This window comes from Spea bombifrons, chromosome 1, assembly GCF_027358695.1.
Source record: "Spea bombifrons isolate aSpeBom1 chromosome 1, aSpeBom1.2.pri, whole genome shotgun sequence".
Taxonomy (NCBI): Eukaryota; Metazoa; Chordata; class Amphibia; order Anura; family Pelobatidae; genus Spea; species Spea bombifrons.
Genome location: NC_071087.1, coordinates 146,880,840 through 146,903,141, shown reverse-complemented (window position 1 = coordinate 146,903,141; position 22,302 = coordinate 146,880,840). Strand labels below are relative to the sequence as shown.

General features: G+C 39.1%; 1 protein-coding gene across 1 annotated transcript; it reads right to left on the bottom strand.

Moving 5' to 3' along the window:
- Window positions 1-797: 797 nt before the first annotated feature.
- Window positions 798-22,135, bottom strand: SREK1IP1 (SREK1 interacting protein 1). Its single transcript, XM_053448026.1, has 5 exons — window positions 22,023-22,135; window positions 13,093-13,140; window positions 12,110-12,256; window positions 2,411-2,483; window positions 798-1,162 (listed from the first exon to the last, which is right to left on the bottom strand). The coding sequence occupies exons 1-5, from the start codon at window positions 22,033-22,035 to the stop codon at window positions 961-963; spliced, it is 483 nt and encodes a 160-aa protein (XP_053304001.1). The 5' UTR covers window positions 22,036-22,135; the 3' UTR covers window positions 798-960.
- Window positions 22,136-22,302: the final 167 nt, after the last annotated feature.

The following is a 22,302-nucleotide window of genomic DNA, read 5'->3' as shown; positions in this document are numbered from 1 at the left end:
TGTGAATATACTAGACCATCTGGAAGTTCAAACATTGTTTTTCTCTCTAACATATTTGACCATTTCCTGAAAAGAATAGGGATATATCTAGAACTTCCCTTACTCTCTAAGACACATTTATACATTATAGTATTGGTATAAACACACTTGCCAAAACATATATTTCCGATATTACATGAACGACAAAGACAATGGCATTTATAATAGATAATGAACAATAAACTATTCTTATGTATATACGATATGTAAAATAAAGTGTCTAGGTACACTGTACCATATTAGTCTTTCTAAAAATGTATATAATTGCAAAACCAAAATTCTAAGTTGCTTTAACATACAATACCCACTCGATATTTATTTTAGAGGTCTAACAAAAGTTGCAAATCTGTGGAATTCATGCTGTACATTTGCCGAGATATGCATTTCGTCCTCCTGAAATTTTCCCGTCACTAGAGCAACTGGGACATAAATTTAATCAGGACATACTTGATGAGCAGCTGGTTTCATAAAGATATATTTGCTCTTAATAAAATACTCTTGTTTTTGTGTGATTTTATGTTTTCTATAACAATTTATAAAATTAAGTTTAAATTGAAAGTAAACATCTGTTAAACTGCATTTATAGGCTCACATGTAAATCGGATTCATTTAATTTTCATTTTTACTCTTCGCAACAGTAAGAAAAAAAAGTCCTGAAGTAGCATGTGGTGAATCCTTTATTTACATTTGTCTATCTCTAAAGAACTGAATAAAAAATAAAATTCAGGATATCAAAGACCATCTATGAACCAACGTAAATATAAAAAATGATAAAGATCATAATTTTTTATTGCGTTTCAAAGTATAGAAGGTTTACATAATTACATTCAGTTGATTAAAAAAAAAAATCATATTTTTCACGGCTAGTTGGGTTATTAATGTCGCAGAATGTTATAGAACACAAGCCATTTAAGGAAGGTGTCAGTCACTGCTAGAAGAGTCTGAGCTGCTGGAAGAAGAAGATGAAGAAGAGGAGGAAGAATGCCTTTCACATTTCCCTTTTTTCCTGTCCTTTTTGTGATGTTTACTCTTTTTTGATTTACTTTTTCCTTTTTTTTCTTTCTTTCGGCTTTTCCTTTTCTTTGGTTTTGGACTGTCCTCCGAGTCACTTGATGAATTTGACCTACAATAAGATAATGCAAGGTCGATAATAATAGTGCATTAAAAGTGAAAGGTTAACATAAAGGCACATCGTATTCGGCCTCATTATGTCTGCTTAACTACTTAAGGCCTCATTTTATGTAAAAATCAAAGCAATTCACATTTACATCATGCCTGCTTTTACACCTGACCACATGTTGCATGGTGGCCTAGACTGGCTATCAGGCACATAGAGAAAATTCAGCGGGTGGCTGCATGCATATTATTTAATTTCCACTTAAAGTGCAAGGGATGATTTCTCATTCCAGGTCCATTACTAATAATGGCGGAGCGTCTTACATCATAATGTTTTAGCATTACTGTGGTTTGAGAACTGAACAAACATGCTGCCACATGTTCCCTTTTAATATACCGTATTGGCTCAGATATAGGCCGCCCCCGTATATAGGCCGCACCCTAAAAGTTTGGTGCTTTTTTAAAGAAAAAGTTTTTTTCTTTAAAAAAGCACCAAAAAAACATGCTGCCACTCTGTCTCCCCCCCCGAGATATGCTGCCACGGCCCCCCCCTGAGATATGCTGCCACTGTCCCCCCCCCGAGATATGCTGCCACTGTCCCCCCCCCCCGAGATATGCTGCCACTGTCCTCCCCCCCTCCCGGGTGTCTTGGGGGGCCGGCGGGGGACAACTACGCAATACGCGTATACAACTTCCGGTGCCGGCACTCAGCGACAGGGGAGGCTGTCTGAGCGTATCGGAGAGCAGGATACAGGTCCCCTGCACCGCTGCATGTCCCGGGCGTCGGGCGCTAGACCCCGAATATAGGCCGCACCCCCACTTTAAAGACTTAAAGTGGGGGGGGAAAGTGCGGCCTATATTCGAGCCAATACGGTATATCATCTATCATTCCACCATGTTTAACAGTCTTATGTAACACAGTACAATGCAGGTAATGGTACTGACGAATATCAGTGTTAGAATGGCCAAGAAAGCCACTGTATCTGTACACTAGTGATGACTACAAAAACAACATTGTCACATGATTGGCTGACCTCTTGGCTTAAATTTAGTACACTCCCAAACCACAAAAACAAGGAAGCAAAATCACAAAAAGCACTGAGGGTAGCTAAACCTGACTCCTGATGTTTATGTCGCTTTACATTGATCCCTATGGGTCTTTTTTGTCTGGTTTACATACTATAAGGTTTCCACAATATCCTTAGATACATTGCTGGGTTATTAATCATGAAGGTCAAATGTACCATCAAATTACCTTTTCCTGTGTTTTTTGGTTTTCACTTTTTCCTTTTTTCTCTTTAGCTTCTTCTTTCCAGAATCCACAGTATCTGTTAAAATATAGAAGTTTATACTGAATTGAATAAGTCATTCAAAGTGTAAATTGGAACAAGTATGTTAACCCCTAGGCTAATCAATTCAACAAAAGCTTAACCTGAAGTCTAATCAATGAAACAGGATCGGAGTGTGTGTGTTTTACAGCTACTTTGACATAACACACAAAAAACCTCAAACATTTTGAGTTTGCTTTTTTCAAGAAACATCTGCTGATGTGAGCAAGGCCTCACCAAAATAAATCTCAAAAAACCTACAATCAAGAATTGGTAATTTGCATAAAACTGGAAAGGGTTTCAAAGGTAATCTCAAAGAGTTCACATATTTATCATTCCACAGTTAGACAAACTGTTTATACATGGAAACAATTTAGTTCTGTGGCTACTCTCCCTCAGCCAAGATGACTCAAAGAGCACAATACAGAATGCTTAATGAGGAAAAACAAAGATCCTAGAGTAACAGCTAAATGCTTGAAGCAATCATTGAAACTGGTTAACATCTAAGGTCATAGGTCTACCACATGCAAAACATCGCAGGACACCACACTGCTGCTCCCTAATTTAACATCACTGTCAGCCTGAAGTTTGCTAAAGAGCACCTTCACACTCCATAACGCTACTGGGAAAATATGTGGACGGAATAAACTAAGGTTGAATTGCTCAGGAAGAACACGCAGCACTATGTATGGGGTAAAAAGGAAACTCACATAAAAACATTATCACAACGGTGAAGTATGGTGGCGGGAGCACCATGATTTGGCGCTGCTTTGCTGCCTCAGGCCTTGGTAGCTTGCCATCAACGAGGGGAAAACGGAGTCCCAAGTTTATCCAGGTATCATGCAAGATAACGTCAGGATGACAGCCGAAGCTCCGTAGAAATTGAATTATGCAGCAGGACAATGGCCCTAAACATTAAAGTAAATCTACCACAGAATGATGCTGTGGAATAACTTCAAAGAGCCATTCTGATCCACAGCTACCTGAAGCTCGTTTGAGGTTATCGCTGCCAAAACGAGGTTCGGACAGTTATTAAATATAATGGTTCACTTACTTTTTCCACCAGCGCTGTGAATGGTAAATGGGTGTGTTCGATAAAGACATGACAGCTTATCATAGTTTGTGTGTTATTAGTTTAAGCGCATTGTGTTTGTCTATACTTGTGACTTGGATGTAGATCCAATTTTATGAACAATTCATGCAGAAAACCAAGTCATTTTAAAGGGTTTATTTACTTTTTCTTGCTACTGTACCATTCATAACATGAGCACACCTTACCTTTATACAAATGTCCACATCTTTTAAAAACAATTAGAAGGCAGATGTCTATTTCTTAATACTTGGGCAACCTTAATTCAAGGTTACAGCAAATACAGATATTCAGTGTGACCATGAATTCACAAAATAAAATGATTTATTCAAGCAACCATGCATTATTTTGAGGTTCATTAACAGTGAATTTCAATGTATTTTTAGCTTTTATTTAGAAAGTTTTTAGAAACACTAGCACTACCAAATCACTATTCCTCAACAGTGAAAACACCTAGGACATACATTGGTAATGCCCAACAGATAAGAGATTAAATCAGGAGGCATCCTTCAGGTTTGTAACAGCAAGAAGACAGGAGTAAGTAAAACCAATGGTGGCCGTTGCACTGTTCCTCAAAACATTCTTCAATGTTTAATATAATATAATATAATATTATATATATATATATATATATATATATATATATATACACATATATACATACACACACACACACACAAGTGTATAGCAGTTCCCAGATCTCCTCTTTTTTCCCTTTTGAAAAAAACATAATATTTTAGAATAATGTGTATCTGGTTCAGGCAGGTGTGAAATGCATTCATTCTGCTTTGGCGAAATACAGAATGTCTAAAGCCTTTTCGACAAAGAAGAAACTCAGTAGGAAATCGGAAAACCCTACCGAGACCCAAAAAGGCACTAATTCTGTTAAGGGTTAGGGCAGTTTTTCTAGGTTGTAATTACACTGGGATTAAAAAATTTTAAACTTCCCTCCCCATTACCCATTATTTTTCTTCCCACTAGGGAATAGGCTATAATTGGGATAAGGCCAGTTTCATGTGTTGAACTTAATTGCAGATCTCATACTTTGCCTATAATATTACTTCGTAAATCACCATTGGTAATTTATATCTAGGTACTTGGTGTTGATCGCTGATTCTGGTGCAGAATTGTGGAATTTCAAGGGCATAACTATGCTTTCATTATAATTTGATTCATTTATTCCTCCATCGTATTTTGTAATTTCAAAATCAATACAAATCAGACATGACCAAAAGAACTGGCCTCTGATACTTGTTCCGTGCGTACACTAAATTATAAAGGAAATTACAATCTAATTTTTATTTGCATTATTATTAGATTAAAAATACATTTTCAAAAGACTTTATTCCCCTCTGGATTACACATTCCAAGTATGATACTTGGAATGTATACTCCTTATAATACTGTTTTTGGTATATATAAAAATAAAAAAAAATAAAAAAAAAGTTTAATCCACGGTCTGACACTGGAATAAGGACTCAGCTCAGTCTGGCGTTTGAGCAGGGGAAGCCACCCAATGTCTCAAATGACAACCGCTGCCTTTAGGTCTGCATATACAAAGAAAGTTTATTGGAACAAAATAAAATAAAACAAAAAGGGTTTTGTTAATGCTAACCTATATTACTGTATATGGAGCTGTGTTTTGTGCTCACAGAAATGGTTTATGCACGGGGCTTGCCCTTTAAATGTCAGCTCAAAGCATAGTTTAGTCATCAGAGATATCTCACAATGCATAATGAAGGGCAAATCCTTGATGTCGCCTCAGACGAATTTAGCTGGCCCTGGATAATGCATAGTTTAACTACACTTTAAATGGATACCTTCTTACATTAAAAGCACAGCAGGGTCGGTTCCTAATAATGTAGAGTAAAATTAAAATACTTTAACTTGCCTTCAAAGTCCAGATTTAGTGTCAATAATAAGAGTTATTTGGACCATCTAGTCTGCCTAGTCTAGTTTATAAAGCATCTCGAGTCCTGGCTTTGCTTATAATCCGATACTTATATTTAAGTTAGATATAAACAAACTGTATTAGGAATTAGGGCTGCAACAACTAATCGATAAAATCGATGATTATCGATAATGAAATTCGTTGGCAACGAATTTCATTATCGATTAGTTGAATCGATTTTTATCGATTATAAAATGAGGGTTTTTCAGAGCAAATGCTCTGAAAAATACCCCTTGTGTTATAATCCGTTTAGTGTGACTCACAGGAGTCACAGCAGCAGTTGCTACTTACAGTTCCTCCCTGCAGTTACTGCCGATTGGCCCGCCCACTTCCTTTTCCAGTCCCTCCCTGCAATCGCTGGAGGAGAAAGAAAGGGGCGGGGCCAATTGGCAGTGACTGCAGGGAGGGAGAGGGAGGAAGAAAGGGGCGGATCCAAATGGCCGATTGGCTCCGCCCATTTCCTTAGCATCGCCATGGCTGTGACACTCATCTAACTGAGTATAAAATTAATATTTGGGCTGCTGAAAGTTAGGGGAGGTGGGGGTTAATTTAGGGGCAGTTATAGTTAATGGGGTGTTTAGGGTTAATTTAGGGGCAGTGGTGATTGATGGGGTGTTTAGGGTTAATTTAGGGGCAGTTATAGTTAATGGGTTAATTTAGGGGCAGTTGTGGTTGATGGGGTCTTCAGGGTTAATTTAGGGGCAGTTGTGGTTAATGGGGTCTTGTCTTCAGGATTAATTTAATGCTGAGGACTGAGGGTTAATTTAATTAATTTAATAAGGTTAACTTAAGGTGCAGTTAGAGGTAAAGGGGGGCAAACTGAGGGGAATCTAAATCCTGGGGGCAGTGAAGATTAATCCTGTATTTATTTATAAAAGTATTGTGTCTGTGAACGAGTCTGCGAATCCTATGAGGGCACTATGGCATTTCAGGGGGGTATACGGCATACCTGAGGAGGACGGAGTGACATATCTGGGGGTATAAGGCATATAGGGTATATAAGGCATATGTGGGGAGGGCAGTGTGGAATGTGTGGGAGGGCAGTGTGGCAAGCCTGGGCTCAAATATGCATAACTGGGGGGCAGGTTGGGGAAATAAAAACAAGAAAAACATTTTATTCTGCTGTTTGTTTTTAACATCCTATGTTACTTTATTAAAAAATTTAAAATAAATGAAAAATTTAATTTTTTTTATCAGATTAGTCGAAAAAATAATCGGCCAACTAATCGATTATGAAAATCTGCAGCCCTAATCGATTATGAAAATCTGCAGCCAAAAGTTGCAGCCCTATTAGGAACTTTGCCGCCCCAAGCGCTTTTTTTGTTTGTTTTTTGAAGCGGAGGAGAGAGAGAGGGGCACCGAGTGGTTTTCGCTTACCCGCTCGGCACCCCTCTCTCTCTCTCTCTCCTCTGCGGCGAGTCTCCCTGTTCTGTCCCGGTGCCGGCTTGTAATGCAGAGCGCCGGAAGTGACGTCAATTTCCGGCGCTCAGCATTACAAGCCGGCACCGTGGCAGACCAGGGAGACTCGTCGCAGGACTGTTTAAAAGGTAAGTACCGGGGGGGGGGGTGTTGGGGAATCGTAGATTATGGCGTCGGCGAAGTTTAAAATGCCCCCCCCCGACGTCGACGGGGGGGGGGCGGCGTTTTAAACTTCGCCCCGGGCGGCGTTTTAAACTTCGCCCCGGGCGGCGTTTTAAACTTCGCCCCGGGCGGCGTTTTAAACTTCGCCCCGGGCGGCGTTTTAAACTTCGCCCCGGGCGGCGTTTTAAACTTCGCCCCGGGCGGCGTTTTAAACTTCGCCCCGGGCGGCGTTTTAAACTTCGCCTCGGGCGGCGTTTTAAACTTCGCCCCAGGCGGCGTTAGGTCTTCGGCCGGCCCTGCAAACAACTATCACCAGTTCTCGATCTGTCTCAGCAGCAGAGTTACGCAAAGCATCAGACTTTTTCAACGTATATCTGGAAATCTTCAGTATGACATGTGGCAACCTTTCACTCTCTTCCCAAGGTAATGTTTTGAGACGCTGTGTTTTGGGACATTTAACTCACAATGTACTTTACGCATCACAGGATGTGATACCTCTGTATTTTGTTACAGTCGTGGCAGAACATCCATCTTGACGGGGTTAAAATTCTGATTTTAATCATATATTTTATAAACCGTGATGATTGTGCTGCAATAAGTACAGGAAATAACTACACATTACGCAGAATGATAAAAAAAAATGTAATTGAGGCCCGCCGACGTCTTTCTGTGTGAAATTACATTTTACAGATTGTAGCAGTAGTATGCATAGGAATACTTAGAAACATACAATGAACACGTTTTCCTTTGAATGTATATAGAAGACATAAATAACACATTATTGTAATGACCATGTACCAATCTAGCTCTGCTTTTCTATAGTCTGTAGCATGACAACGATCATGCACTTAGCTGACTGCTGGGGCATCAGACCAATCTTCTACTCCATAATTAAAGTAAACAAGCATGCGGACACCTACCAGAACAAAAGCCATATGGTAAACGATTGCTGAAAAACATTTCGATTTTTATTTTAGCAGCCAGTGTTTTATACAGAGCTGGATAAACAATCAAAAATAGGTGCGAGTAATAAAATTCTACGGGGCACTCCTACCGGGCTCCCAGGATTTGTCAGAGTGTCACATTTTATGACTATACATCCAAACCTAATCTCAAACTAACACATAATAGTGGTTGCCAGGCAGCATATGACTATGATTGGTATGATGGACATGAACCAATAAGTACCAGTCTATAGATTATTTAAAATGGTACTTCGTAAGGAATTGTCTCAAAAACAGAACAAAGATTACATCCAGCCATTTAAATCACCTACAGTACTATGTAGTTTTACGCATGTGTGAAGAATGCTTTCATAAATAGAAGCGTTATTGGTTTATTTATTATCATTTAGCGAAATGCAAAAGTGAGAGAACAGAAGAAACATCTTAAAAAAAGCACCAATTCTTCTTGGTACATCGGCACAAAGCGGAGAGCTGTGGCTTCACACCTTCACTTCACCGTGAGTTATAGAAGTCCAAGTGAGCTTATGCTAGAGAAGAAGCTGGGCTGGCCCTGTGTAATGGATAGGTAAATTGCTAAGATTTCTTCTTAATCATTGAATTGTTCATTATATAGGGCCACCGCAGCCCTTCTTGCTAGAGTTGGCGCTTCATAATGAACAGCGAAGCAAGAGAGATGAAATCACGCGCTCTTAAATCTTCCTTTATTTTTGACAACAGCAAAATTAAATCAACTGTCAATTTAATGTTTGGAAATACATTTCTGTTTTAACCCCTTAACGACAATCCACGTACATGTACGGGGTTGCCGTGCAACGGGTTAACGACAATGCCCGTACATGTACGGGCTGCCGTTAAATAGCTGCATCGCGGCGTTTTCGCCGCAATCGGCGGCTTTGCAGCATCCACGGAAGCCTCCCAAGTGAGGCTGACCGTGGATCCGGGGAGGGCAGCCCTTGGCAGCCCTCCCCGCAAGAAAAATGGCCGCCGCCGCACCGATCATGAAAGATCGCGGCGGCGCACGGCTAAAACAGCTTAGGAAGCGATCTGAATCGCTTCCTAAGCATAAATGGTGTTACTGACATGCCTCGATATCGAGGCATGTCAGTAACACTACCCCCCTACCCCGATCACCTTGTGATTGCTCCGAAGAGCAACCACAACTGCCATCCTGTAAATGACGTTGCCGTCATTCACAGGATGGCATCAACAATAGAAATGAGTTCATAGAGGGTCTATCCAGACCCTCTTGTGAACTCTCGAGCTCCTCCTGCAGGTTGAATGCAGGTACTGCATCCAACCATGCAAGGTCAATGGAGCCCAGCTCACTAATGAGTGATTAGTAAAAAAAAAAAAAAAAAAAAAAAAAAATGTAAAAAAAATTTTTTACATTTTTTTTTAAAAAATGTTTAAAAAAAAAAAATAATAATATGGTAACATATAAAAATCCCCACTGTCACCAAAATAAAAAATAAAAAAAATTAATAAGCAAGTCCTAAAATTCTTTATCTTTACAAAAATTCCAGCATGGAAAGAGTTAAAATATTGGCATTACAAATGCCCATAGGGTGTCTCGTATTAAAAAATGCATGAGTGGATGGGATAAATTGAATTGGCCGGGTTCAAAGGTGTCCCAAATATGTGACATGGGGGGAGTAGGATCAGATGTCTAAATGGCCAAAAAATACACACCTCACAAAGGCGGCCTTTTACCTCCCAAATAACCCAACAAACCCATGCATGGGGGATATCGCTGCGCTCAGGAGATGTCACTGAACACATATTGGGGGGTTGTTTGACAGGGACATATACCAGGAGCGATAAATTTATACCTGAAGTACAACGTGTGTGAAAAAAATACAAAAAAATTTACTACCATAAAGTTTCACAAAGGCTGGTGGTAAAATTAGTGCATGGAAAGGGTTAAATTACCAGCATGTGAAATACCTTGGGGTGTCTAGTTTTTAAAAATATATGACTTGATGGGGTAAATTGCATTGGCCGGCTTCAAAGATACCCGAAATGGCACATGGGGGGAAGAATTACCAGATTTGGAAAAAAAGGTTTTGAAATAGCAAAACGCTACCTGTACTTATTGCCCCATAACGTGCAGAAAAAAGCAAAAAAACATAAAAACATTGGGTATTTCTAAACTCAGGACAAATAGTAGAATCTATTTAGCAGGTTTTTTCATTCGTTTTTGCAGATGAGTAAAAGTTTTTTGTTTAAAAAGTGAGAAAAAGTAATTTTTTAACAAAAAATCCCCATATTTTATCATTTTTTTTATAGTAAATTAGATGATATGATAAAATTAATGGTATCTAAAGAAAGCCCTGTTTGTCCTGAAAAAAACAATATATAATATGTGTGGGAGCACGAAATGAGAAAGAAGAAAATCACAGCTAAACAGGAACACCGAAAAATGTTAAAATAGCCATTGTCCCACAATATACTACGAGTAATAACCCCTATTGTCCTTAAGGGGTTAAAAGAACATTTGTTTGGGGGAAATATACATATTTTTTAATAGCTATCCATTCTGGACGGCAGCTTGCTCCGTACAACGTTGACCTTCAGAAGTCTTTTGTAGAATAAGTAGAAATCACATAGTACAAATTGTACCATTTTCGTACAGCACACTTAGAGCTTTTGAACAGACTCAGCCATTAGAAAGAAATCTAATGGAGCTTCCTATTTAAGATCAGTCAATTCTGTTATTGACGAAATGCAATGCACATAGTGCACCGCTAATCTTTCAAATGGAAGTTGAAACAATTTTTAAAAATGAACAAGCACTTGTGCGATGATATCACAAATAGCCTTTTTTTTTTTTTTCTTTTACTGCTGTTATAACACAAGAAGATTTTCCAGTTTTGCTGATTTTCATTAATTCAATTCATATGAACAGCTGGTTGAATTCGAGGACATTATTCTTTTAATTTCTCAAGTGAGGTTGGACTATTCACCAAGCAGTGTGCTAGCCAGAATCCCTCCATTATCGTATAATTGTTTGCAGCGGTCTACAAATTAACTTTTTTTTTTTTTTAAAGCTCTGTTGCTTTAAGGGGTCTATTAATTTTTCACATGAGTCGAGCATTTGAATTGTCAAATATCGCTATGCATTATCAAGGACAAACATCATAATTTCTCCTGCTAGTAACACCGTGCTGGCCATGTATTTTGTTCAGCTCTCTCGTTAGTGAACTTGATTGAAGTTTGCTGTCCCATGATACGCTATCTTTACCAACGGAAGTAAAAAAAAAAAAAAAAAAAAAAAAAAAAAAAAAAAGAACTGTGAGGGTACACTCAGCTTTCATATGCATTAAGTGGAGTGTTCTTTTATAGTAAGTTTTTGATACTTTATCACTTACTTCTTTCTAACAATGAACCGAGTTGTACAAGACTACGTTATAGTAGCTCAGAGAGCATTTTCATAAAATTGAAAGGTTACTAAGAATGTGTTAAGCCAAGCACGTCAATTGTCAGGAAGGGGTTAAGATAGTAATTCCATTCCTACTGTATGAACACAGAACAGAACAGTCAAACATTTGAAGGACACAAGAGTGGTTTCTGTTGAGTGGATTTTCCGAGTTGTTGATTCCTGTCTGCAAGGTCCCGTTGACCTGGGTGTACGGCATGCAGTAAACACTTACAGTATCATGGATGTAGCTTTCAAATACTTCACCTATAGTGCATATTCAAAACTAATTAGAAACCAGTATATATATATATATATATATATATTTTATATATCTGACATCCCGCAGCTGTCAACATCTTACTCTGGGCAATATATTTTTCATTGTTCAGCCCCATCGTTCATGCGGCACTTTTGCCTGCCTAGCATGTGGTTGCAGCTGCGTTCAATCCTAAACCAAACCTAACAGACAATGCATTAGAAACACAATAAATCTAGCTACCGGTGTCTGTGCATGGGGGCTCAGAAAACCCAGTGACGATGGGTGACAAACGTCAGTTAGCCCTTTCATCACTGCTTACAGGAAAGAAATGAGCCATTACTGGACTTTTTTAAAATACTTACTCTTCTTGTCTGCAGAAACGGTAGCTTTTTCCACAAGTTCATTTTCTTCTTCTGACTCCTCGCTGCTTGTACTACTGACATCTAAAACAATGTCTCTTTGCGGATCCACACGAAGGAAGTTTCGGCATTCAAATGTTAGGTGGCCAGCTGAAAATAAGAGAAATATATAGAAGTTACAAGAAATAGTCCAGGGTTGATTTACTAAATAGAGAAATGCTGGCGAATACAAACACTCATGGTATTTTATACAGCCTGAAACGCAATCAAGTGAAAAGTCTCTACACATTAACACTGATATAAATGGGGAATGTTAAGATTTTAGCTCCACTATACGCAAAGCAAACTCCAAAAACGTGCCACTAACAACTAACTACGATACTAACCAACTTGCCACTAAACAAATATTTTAAAAAGAAAACAAGATATATGAATAGATTTTAAGGATTATGGATATTTGTCAGCATACGGTTAGACAATAGTAAAAATGTAACAGTAAGAATGTCTACTTATCCCCACATAACCAAAGTTGCCATTTCTCAGTTATTGTAATGCATAAGTTTACATTCGAGAAGTATTTAAGTTGTTTCGCCATATTTTGCACATAGCCCTTAGGCGTAATATATTCATCTATCTTATCCGGCTAAGCAACAGTTAAGTTTAGATCCACAGAAGCTGGACAACCACCTAGCTTCTTTTCCAGATTTACAGTGTTCGGCCACAATTTGATAAGGAAGAATACAAAATCGCTAAACCAGGGCTTCAAGCAGCCGATCGGCGCCAAGACTCATCAGACCACAGAGCAGTCTGCCATGAAAATGTTTATCTTATGAACCGTTCATGTAGCAGGTCATCTTTAGGGCTATCTCCAGAATATAAAAACTAATGAGGAACACTTACTTTGCATCAAAAAAAGGTACTCCAATGTATCAAGCTTATTTCTATATATGCTTACACCAAAAATGTATAAATTAATGATTACTTACGATATCCACACTTCTTACACCCTGCTCTGATATTATCCTTGTTTACACCTAGGAGCAAAAGAATATAATTAGTCATTAAAATACAAATCTATATATTTATCAAGGCAGCTAGAGCATGTCTATATTGTATGACCCACCAACGAAGAACACATATTAAAGTAGCGGTTTCAGGATCTGCTTTTGGACACTTGGAGCAGCCAACCAGCGACAGGAGGAGGAGGGCACCCCACAGACGGCAGGAGGAGGGCACCCCACTGATGGCAGGAGGAGGAGGAGGGCAACCCACAGACGGCAGGAGGAGGAGGAGGGCAACCCACAGACGGCAGGAGGAGGAGGAGGGCACCCCACAGACGGCAGGAGGAGGAGGGCACCCCACAGACGGCAGGAGGAGGAGGAGGGCACCCCACAGACGGCAGGAGGAGGAGGAGGGCACCCCACAGACGGCAGGAGGAGAAGGGCACCACAGACGGCAGGAGGAGGAGAAGGGCACCCCACAGACGGCAGGAGGAGGAGGAGGGCACCCCACGGACGGCAGGAGGAGGAGGAGGGCACCCCACAGACGGCAGGAGGAGGAGGAGGGCACCCCACAGACGGCAGGAGGAGGGCACCCCACAGACGGCAGGAGGAGGGCACCCCACAGACGGCAGGAGGAGGAGGAGGGCACCCCACAGACGGCTTGTGCTGTAAGTCTGGCCTGCAGACAAACACAGCCAGCCTCCTCTCTATAACCTGAAGCCTGGGTGAATAATTCTTAGCACACAGGGACGGTAATGGTGCGTTAATCTTCCTGAACAGAAGACCCTGCAAGGTCTGCACACCAAAGACATAGAAAAGGTGCTTTAAAAACAGCATTGTTCAACCCAGAATGGTTTTTTACATAAATAACCCAAAATTGCAAATAAAGTTAAAATGTTAATATGAAACAAACTGGCAATACTAAAAAGGGGCATTAAAATGTAGGAATCTATCCACTAAACCATTATAGGGTGCTCAGCTTTCAAATGCATTTGTAGTTGCTCCTTTCCCCACTCCCCACCCCATCATATTAAAACACAAAAAAATAAGATTAAAAGGAAATGGGAAGAGGAGATTGGTGTTATTGATGAGGCCTCTTGGAACCATATTCTAAATAACACAGGGTGTTGCACTGTAAATAAACAATACCAATTTACACAACTTAAAATTATTTATCGGTTATATTATTCTCCGCACCAGTTATGGAAGGTTAACTGTAGAGATAATGCAGATTGCCCCAGATGTGGGGTCCTTAATGCGCGTTTATTGCACTTATGGTGGGAATGCGATACGATAAAATAATTTTGGGATGACATTTATTTTTGTGAAAAGGAAATTTAGTTGTAATGGTGTAATGGATCCAAAGGTTGCGATCCTAGGAGATGTGGAACAGTTTGGCAGGTTAAATAAACTTTTTAGGAAAACAAATTTTCTAGGGAGACTATCGATTCTGAGGAAATGGTTTAATAAAAGGAGCCCCCGTATTGCCCCAGTGGTTAAATTTGATTGAACAAATTAAAAAATATGAACAATATAGAAGTGGTGAATCAAAAAAGAAAAAGAAGGAGTTTCAACTTACATGGGGTGTATGGTGATTTTTTTTTTTTTTCCTAGCAGACACAGGGAGGGGGGTGGGAGTGGGGATATACATTTGTGAATACTGTGTATTTGTTATAAAGAGGAGGACTCCCGAAAGCTCGTCTATTATTTTAAATACTGTTAGTCCAATAAAAAAGGTATTACAAGATTCTGCAACATTCTGGTTTTTTGCATTTTTATACACTGGACTATTACGGCAACCCCAAACTACAGTTATAAAGAGTATAAAATACAAAAAAAACACACACAAAAAAAAACTTGGCCTGTCTTTAGCAAACTGGATAACTGTTTTCCCTCTCTCATCAGAACATACATCTGAATGTCTGAAGTGTATTTATTCCCCCTGTTTTGTTTCTATACACACTTATTGTGTATAAACGCTGTTATAAAATCGTTATACACGAATACCCAGGACTGTCCCTCCTGAGCAGAGTTACTTGGGTATAATAGAAGGGCTACATTTTGTGTAAGCACCAGAACTACTTTATGATTTATTATTGATCAGTATTTTAATAAAACAAACAAACATAATTATTATTTTTAATTGTATGCACTGTTCTTTTAGAGCATTAGGACTGCTTTGGAAAACGGTATATTTTGTCAGTTTCTATGATTCTCTGGATAATGCCCTTCAATTACAAGAAAAAGCTTTTGACTGCACAATGAAATACGAATGTCACGGCAATACAGCGTTCCAGAGTTTACATTATCACCACTCCAGATTCAATTTATAGTTTAATAAATTGAACCAATTCACTTCAGTTTCCTGGAAAAGGCCATTAAATGCCATCCTACGTCAAATTGTTTATAAATCTTGTTTTGCTTTGATATTATTGTCAATTTCAACTAAAGCTAAAGGTTTCATGATAATGCAGAAATGTATTGACTAGACTGCAAGGGACACTCCTGCCATCCCGTTTACTTTAAAGAGACGGTTTGCTGTACCTGACAAGTACAATGCATATTAAAGTACTCAGTGTCCTTGAATACAAAAACAAAGTAACATACAAACTTGAGGTAGAAGCTGCAGCTCATGGAGGATTCTGTAGAAGAATAATGCACAAAATCCAGTTAAAGAAATCAGGGGCACAGATAGAGGCAACGCATTTGTGGTTGGGATTCCGCAGAATATCCCATGTGCTTGCAAGGGGGACAGAACAATATTTTAAAGAGGTGATGACTTAAAGTCCATGTGAAAAAAAACCTAATCCTTAATTACAATATTCTATTCTCTAAAAGTTAAGAATTTTCAGTAAAACCCCAGTGCTTTTCTAATGTATTATTAATAGCCATTCTTCAGTATTTGAAGCATGGAGCCCATGCACACTAGCCTGATTCCAGGGCAACCCCCCTCCCCCCAATAAAATAAAAACACATTGCAATTTCTATTAATAGTTTTCAAACCATAGTTGAAATTTGCAACTCCAATAAATAATCTGCAATGTACCGCAGAGGAGGACCGTGCAAACCGTACTTGTAGTAGACGTAAGGTCTGCTTAAACATTTTTGTAGAAGAAAAAATGGATGATTCCCTTCTGCCTACCAACAGGATTGATATCTGTAATACATGTGAAAAGTGAGTGACAAAGTAATGGAATATAAGCAGTGTGTCTACTGAGCATTCGTATTAGTGTAAACATATCAAATTATTTAATCATAAAAAACTGTATATGCATAACGCACCACATAATGGCTTCAGAGAATCACATTAAAACACTGACAGTACAGCAAATGTAAATTCTAATCTGGGAAAATGAGGATGAATATTTTATATGCCTATCAATGCCCTTTAATAAGACCGGCTGCTGATAATTCCGTAATGCATTTTGAAGAAAATTGTTCTTCTATTAAATATGTATGGATTCAAATGCAGTTTTTGATGCTCTTGATGAATATTTATGATTTAGAAAGTTGAAAAGCTGATGATTACCTTACATTCAAACGATATATGTACTCCCCCGGGTAGAGGAATAATTGCGTAACAACATGTATACACACAATGATGCCCGTGCGAATAAAAAGCTGTACAAACTGTAAGAAGCACACCACTCTCAGGAGGATAAAAACTATAGGAACGAGGGGGGGGGTAGGACACCCCATCACAATACAGCCTTTTAAAAAGGACATTCCAACCATCACATGCACGTTAATGCATAGAACAGTTTATTGGTCCTTTTATATTTCTGTGTTACTCCCCATAGCCATTTGCCCCTTTCTACTTCCCATCCAGGAGGTGCGTTCAGCCAACGATCTTCTGGCAAGTGAGATCCTTACTGCCAAACGTGGCTGGGGTGTCCAATGAGACTACCTGTGTGTATGGACAGAAAGTGTTCACAAGATGCCTGCCACTGATTTGCTGCTTCAAGCAGGCAATCGCTACATAGAACCGTCAGACCCCAGGGGAGGTGTGGAGCTGCAGCTTCTCCTTAAGGCGAATGATTTATTTATTTTACACTTTAATACGTACTCTTCTTTGGTGAGGCTGTCAAGAACTTTAGGCTTTAACATTTTTTTAAAGAATTGCTGAATGATGACTCTGCCTTCTGTTTTTTTTTGTGTTGGCCCGAAACTATGAAGCGTCGCATGATCTCTGATTACAGTGTCATGTAAAAAGATTGTATATAATTCACTCAGCAGTTTTAGAGTCCTTTTGTTTACACAAAAACGGAAAAAAATCTCCATTCTAGCCCCCTGAAAAGACAGCATTAGGGTTTCCCAGGCTTATTTGGGGTGCTTAACTGTGAAATCTAGAATTCTGTAGTATCGGTGTGTGTACGTGCAAATATATAGTGCCAGAATCAGTATGTCTACTGTATTGTAGTGTCTCCATAGTTCAGGTGTGTATTTTTATATATGTGGCGTTAGCCTGTGTTTGTGTCTGCTCGCATGTATGTGTCTAAGTTACAGCATTGCATTAGCGTGTGCATGTATGTCAGCATATAGTGTTAGAGTGTGTGTATTGGTATAGGGTGTTAGCATGTGTGTACATGAACATAGAATGTTACTATGTTTGTTTCTGTCTTGTGTTTACGCATAAGATGTTAGCGTGTGTCCGTTAGTGTATGGCAGTGATGGCAAACGTTTTTGGGCCCCAGTGCACAATTTTCTGCATCAAACCAAGTTGCAGACCTCAAAGTGCCAATGCTGCATATTAAACATGGAGAGGAAGTTTTTTTTGGGGTACAAAATTACTATACACAACAGTGTGCATCAATTTGTTGTTTAACCCCTTAATGACAAAGCCCATACATGTACGGGCTCAAAATGCATTGTTTTCAATGGGTTTAGGGACCGCCCATTGTCCTTAAGGGGTTAAGCATAGAAACATAGAATGTGTCAGCAAATAATAATAATGACACTATTTATATCTATCTGCCCAAGCACAAAAACACATGAAAAGAGGGTCTATTCGAGAAAAGGATTTTATTATATAAGCAAAAATAAATGGAGTCACTCACCCATTCATTCACACAATCATTCTCTCACTCATTCACACATTCATGAATGCATTTTCAAAAATCATTCAAGCAATTCACCCACACATTAATTCATTCATTCACAATTCACCCACATATTAATTAATTCTCTCACTCTTTATTTCAATATTTTTACTATCTCACCATCTATCCTTCCTTCCTTTGTAGTTCACTTACCCTGCTGAAGTCCTGGGGTGGGAGCGCATGGCCTCTGCCTTGCTGCTGTGCCGCGGTGGGAGCCGCTTCACTGCTGAGCACCATAATAGGATGTCATATTCCAGTGCTCAGCATGAAATGCCAGCACCGCGACCAAGATGGAGGCCTTGCAGAGGAAACAGAAAGGTGCCGAGTGGTTGCTAAAACTTTCAGCGCCCCTCTCTCTCTTCCCTCACAACCCAAAGATCGACGTCAGTCGGCAGCCTGGCCAACTGAAGGCTTTGCGTGTCTGATGTGGTACACGTGCCCTAGGTTCGCCATCGCTGCTGTATGGTGTAAGAGTGTGTAAATGTATGTTAGCATGTGGCAAGTCTTGACAAACCCAGGTACTAGGTTGGTTAAAATATAAAAATAAGAACATGATTGAGAGAAAAAAAAGCGGGCTCCTACACTTTTTGTCTGGCTTTTTGGGGGATTTAAACATACATAGAACAGGCAAGAATATTTGTCTCTTTAAATTGATTATGGCAATGCTATAGATGGGCTTAATAGTTATATTTAGCAAACTATAACAGTAAATAGAATAGGCCAACGGTTGTCATTGCGCGAAGACCCCCCTTTAAAAATAGCCCAGTAAATCGTTTATCCTGAATCCAAGAGTAGTCAAATTCTATGTCTATATATAATTCTAGACAGTTTATATATCCTAATGTGTCACTTGCAAATAAGAACTCCACATACAAAATAAATAAAGTATTCTGCCAGCATTCATCCTGTGTAAATTATATGGGGTGTGTTAAATATATAATATGTATCATTTAGAGAGAAGAGGCAATATAAGGGCTATAGAATCTGTATTTCCCCCAGGTGAATACAATGATGTTTGCAAACTCTGAGTAAGCCTCCTACGCATTAACGCCTTAATTCACCAGAGAACAAGACAAATTCTAGATATAAATTAAAGTCTTAAGACAGAAATATGGATATCTAACACTTTGTTAATGTACACATTTATATCTTATTAACCTGACTGTTAATCATTCTAATGTTTATTTTCATATAAATAATTCCAGGTAATTTGAATGGCTAATGCAGGAGATTTTTTATCATAACAGAAATTCATTAGTAGTTTGCTTTCGCATGTCTAATTAGAAGAAATCTGGAAACGTAATTAATGTATAAAATAAAATAATTAACGTAGAAAGAGATACAAGACATATCAAATTTAAGAATGGGAAAAACCGTACATTCAAGTACAATACTGTAGAGTTAGATGAAACACACATAATAATACATTAATATTAAAAATATAACTACATTGCTTATCATCGCCTCCTAACAGTGGTATCATTAGCAAACATGATAACAACGTTATACAACCAATAACGCATTATTTCATGAATAATTATAATAAACAATTAGTAGCCCAAACTCCTATACTTATCTTTTGGAGATATAGTTGTGTAGTCAGTAGGGTACCAAGTGTTAGGGATAGATGAAGCAGAGTGTTAGGGGAACGCTTGGGTAGTAGGAGTTCCCCTGTAAATGTGCAATCCAGCCTCCATATGCACTTTCATCAGAATACCCTTTATACAGTTTGTATGTTTCCCAAGCTAATATGCCTTGCAGGAAAATGTACCTCCTACTCAACAGTGTGCATGAAGGAGCTGTCTACAGTGTCTGGCACAAGAGTCCAAAGCAGCAATAACGAGACCCCCTTGTACATTTGGCATTCTCATTGTGTTCAATGGGGCACCCTTCAATCCCTTAATAACTATATACAATAAAACGTATTGCTTTGTTTCACTTCGTCACCATATGCTTGTTCAACCACAAAATAATGATTTCCATTTTTTTATTTAAAGGCTGGTCTATATAGTAAAGTATGGCTCAACAAACCAGAACGGTACATATTAAAAAAAGAAAAATAAAATAAAAATAAAATCATGTTCTCCATTAGTTCTCCATACATACCGAATCAAAATAATACAAACAATAGAAACTAAATATGGGACATGTAAGACAAGATGAAAAGCCAAAATGATTGCACCCTTTTTGCTGTTGCAATTGCTTTAATGGACTACAATTCCCATTACCTTCATTATCAGGCTGGATAATGATGGCATTGTAGCCAAATAAAGTTTCTAAACACCCCATAAATACCTCATACCCAAACATTGGGATAATCCTGCACAGAGCTTCACTATGTTCCAAGATGACAATATGGAAGCTGTGATTGAGGCATGGGTAGCTCATTGGGCTAGTCAATGAGATGAGCACTCCAATCACCCCAGAAGTAACAGACCTTGCACTCCCATTACAGGATGGAAGAGGAGAAAGGGGTACTGTAAGTGCAAGCGTGACTCACTTTGTTTGTATACATGGGCAAGCGTCCATATGTACATATGTATGGGCACTGTATTAGTTAGAATAAGGGTAGTGCATATGTGTGTGTTAGGGCAGTATGTGTATGTGTGTGTAAGGGCAGTGTATGTGTATGTGTGTGGTCAAGTGTGTGTAAAAGCAGTGTACTGCATGTGTGTTTGTAAGCTGGTGTGTGTATATAGGCAGGCATGTGTATAAGGACAGTGTGTGTGTGTATGGGCAGGTTAAGTATTATGTTAGCCCAATAGCCAAGGCATCATTGCATACCACATTGCTCTGGTATTTTGGCATCTTATTTATATGTGTATTCGTTTAGTTTTTTCAGTGGTATGATCTAGTGGTGGAAGTTATAAGTGCCCCCCCCCATTTTGACTGTGGTATCTTATGTGACCCCCCCCCTTATATATTGTTCCTAGAGTCACCACTGCCCAAATTGTTCACTCAAAGTTTGAAGCGTGGTACTGTCCAAAAAGTCTTGGTATGCTGAAGCATTAAGATGTCCATTCACTGGAAGTATGGGACCAAACCCCTGAAAAACAGCCCCAGACTGTTATTCCTCCTCCACCAAACTGCATATCTTTATCACATGAGTCCAAATCCAAGGATTTTCTATATTCCCAACAGAGAAATAACTTCACTAATCCATTGGGGGGGGGGGTCCTTTTAAATTTCCATTGTGTCCCTTTTGCAAATGCGTATAGGGATTCCGCAGAAACACCCCGTATGCACCCCCCAAGCTACTTTCTATGCAGGCGAGAGCAATACCCATGTGCCTTATCGGAAAGCTCTCCTATTGATTTCAATGAGAGCAGTTTCCTGCCACTGACTGGCTGCTTTAAGTAGCCAATCAGGGCAGGAATCGTCAGATATCAGGGAAGGGTAGCTGCATATAAGTAGTAAAATCTACAGGTACAGTTAGTTATAGGTTTTCCATGTTTGTTGTAGACTGGCCCCGCATCAGTTATCCTTTAAAAAAGTTATTATTAGGGGAGCTGTATTTTGTGCTACACCCCTGCCTTAGCAAAGGAGGAAAAAGGTTTATATAAATTAGAATAGAATAGAATAGAATACGGAAATACAAAACAAACATTACAAAAAACAGCAGCAGTCGTGAATACTACATATCCATGTGTTTGCGTATATTAGACCATTTACACATGTAAAGGAATAATCTCTCACAAGTAAAAATATCCACGTTAAGAGGAACCGGAACTAACAATACGTTTTCAACCAAGGGGCACTGCTAATTTAGCACTGTACGGAAAATGTCTCGGACACCTATCTCCAATGTACACTCACCTGGAACAGCCATAGGAAAACAACAGCTTTCCGACCAAGAAAATACCACAGCCACCAACACCTCGGCGGAACACAACACACACGCAGAAGTTTCTAGAGGCTTGTTTTAGCGAGCGCGCCGTGGAACACACCAAGATAAAGGAAGTCATAATTATTTTATCTAGGGTACAGAAACTATCTTATGAACTGCTACCCCGAGTGTTTCGTTTTATTAAAATAGGGGTATTCTAATTGTAGGCAACTAGAATTTATTTGTATCTCGTTGAGCTGATATCTTTAG

Excerpts from the sequence above, each read along its gene's own strand:
- SREK1IP1 (XM_053448026.1), bottom strand. Across the intron at positions 12,257-13,092 it reads GTGTAAGAAGTGTGGATATC|CTGGCCACCTAACATTTGAA; the intron begins GTAAGTAATCAT and ends TCTTATTTTCAG. Across the intron at positions 2,484-12,109 it reads CGTTTCTGCAGACAAGAAGA|ATACTGTGGATTCTGGAAAG; the intron begins GTAAGTATTTTA and ends ATATTTTAACAG.